Genomic DNA, 1,628 nt, shown 5'->3' on the forward strand with positions numbered 1-1,628 from the left:
AAAAAGAGGAAAGGGAAGAAAATTAAGTGGTTTTTGTCCCTAACTGTCTACTAGATTAGGAGGGTTAAAAAGATATATCAGCCTAAAAAAGTAGAAGCCAGCTTCGTAGTGCTGCAGGATTCCTTGCTTGGAGGCAAAGCTGTAAACGCAGGCGTTCAGTGCGGGATGCTTGGTGCAGAACTGGATTTGTTTCAGGACCAAGAGGAGGTACAAGGACACCCTCCCCTGGGAGAGGACAGGCAAGTTGCTGCACATCACCTCACCCTTCCAAAACAGTACTGGGGCTGGGCTTCAGGTGTCTTGGGGATGGGGATGGGGATGGGGGGTCATTTGAAGATGAAGGGAGCTGAGGGGAAGGGAAATCTCAAGCACCACTCTGTGCAGACAGCTAGCTCCATCCATCTCCCCAGACAGTGGATGCTCAGCATTGCAGCTGGGGGGCACGGGGTCATGAGGCTGGAGGGTACTTGCAGTTAAGCTCAACTCTGGGTGGCCATTTCTACACAAAAGAATATACAGTCCTGGAAAGGAGCGAGAGGGGTGGAACAGGGGCATAGGTCCTAGCACAAAAGGAGAGACCACAGTAGGCTGTCACCCTGCTCCAAGGGGACAGGGAGTCCCAAGGGACCCACCAGACCTGCCTCTCCCCCCGCGCCACTCACCCATGCCCCAAGCCACTCCATGCAATGGTGACACAGGGTGCAGCGGGAATCCCAAGACAGTGGGATCATCCCTGTCCTCACGGTAAGGAAGTTCAGGGAAAAAGGACACCCCCCCCGCCCCGACCCTCTCCTCCAGGTGGACGACTTGATATTTGGTAGCTGTGTGCAGCTCCTTCTCCAGTAAAAAGATGCATCCTTTCCTTGCACAGTCAATGAGAAACGCAATGTGATCTGTCATGCGCTTGGATCGTGAGCTTGTTCATTCGTTTGAATTAGCAATGTTTTCTTCTTCTTCAGGGACTAGAATAATCACTCAGGTATTTACAAACACCAATCAGCGCCTTCGTGAGGTCTCCCCCAAACCATCATGACAAAATCACCGTCTGCAAGAGACCCACACCAGCTGTGTCCAAACAAGCCCGTGCTTGCTGGGAGCCTGGGGCTGCTGAGGGAGAGGGGCGCTGAATCTCCAAGTCCTGGGGGGTTCTTCCCAGCCGGCTGTCTCTTCCTTGGGGGGCCTCTCCCTGCACCCCCGTCCCAGGGTGCTGGCTGCTGCTACTGCTGCTGCGGGCACAGTGGTCCCGTTCATACTCCTCCTGCGCCTTTTGCATTTTCCGCTTCTTCATCTTCCTCTTGTGGATGTGGAAGGTGGTAAGGGAGAGGAGGATCAGGCAGAAGATGAGGGTGACCAGGACAATTAAAACCAGTGTGGATGAGAAGGACTGAAAGAGCTGACCCACTTGCGTGATGCAGGTGCTGCTGGCGTTTAAGGTGGCAGATGTCCTGTTCAGGAGACAAGGTGGCAGGGACAGCCTCAACTCCTTGGAGAGCTTGGCACTCATTGAGGAGGCTTCGGAAGATGAGGATCTTCCTCCCCTCTCTGAAGATGCCTAAATTTCAATCAGTGCCGGGTTGCTGGCGGGCGCTGGCTGGAAATGCCCGGGATGCTCAGCCTCACGCTGGCTC

The 1,628-nt window shown here is 54.4% G+C and overlaps 1 protein-coding gene across 1 annotated transcript; it reads right to left on the bottom strand.

Moving 5' to 3' along the window:
- Nucleotides 1–1,027: 1,027 nt before the first annotated feature.
- On the bottom strand, nt 1,028–1,605 carry LOC104541679 (chromosome unknown open reading frame, human C11orf87). The gene has a single exon (XM_010185801.1). It carries the CDS (start codon nt 1,502–1,504, stop codon nt 1,028–1,030), a length of 477 nt encoding a protein of 158 aa, XP_010184103.1. The 5' UTR covers nt 1,505–1,605.
- Between the last annotated feature and the right edge of the window lie 23 nt (nt 1,606–1,628).

Source organism: Mesitornis unicolor, unplaced genomic scaffold, assembly GCF_000695765.1.
Source record: "Mesitornis unicolor isolate BGI_N332 unplaced genomic scaffold, ASM69576v1 scaffold18670, whole genome shotgun sequence".
Taxonomy (NCBI): Eukaryota; Metazoa; Chordata; class Aves; order Mesitornithiformes; family Mesitornithidae; genus Mesitornis; species Mesitornis unicolor.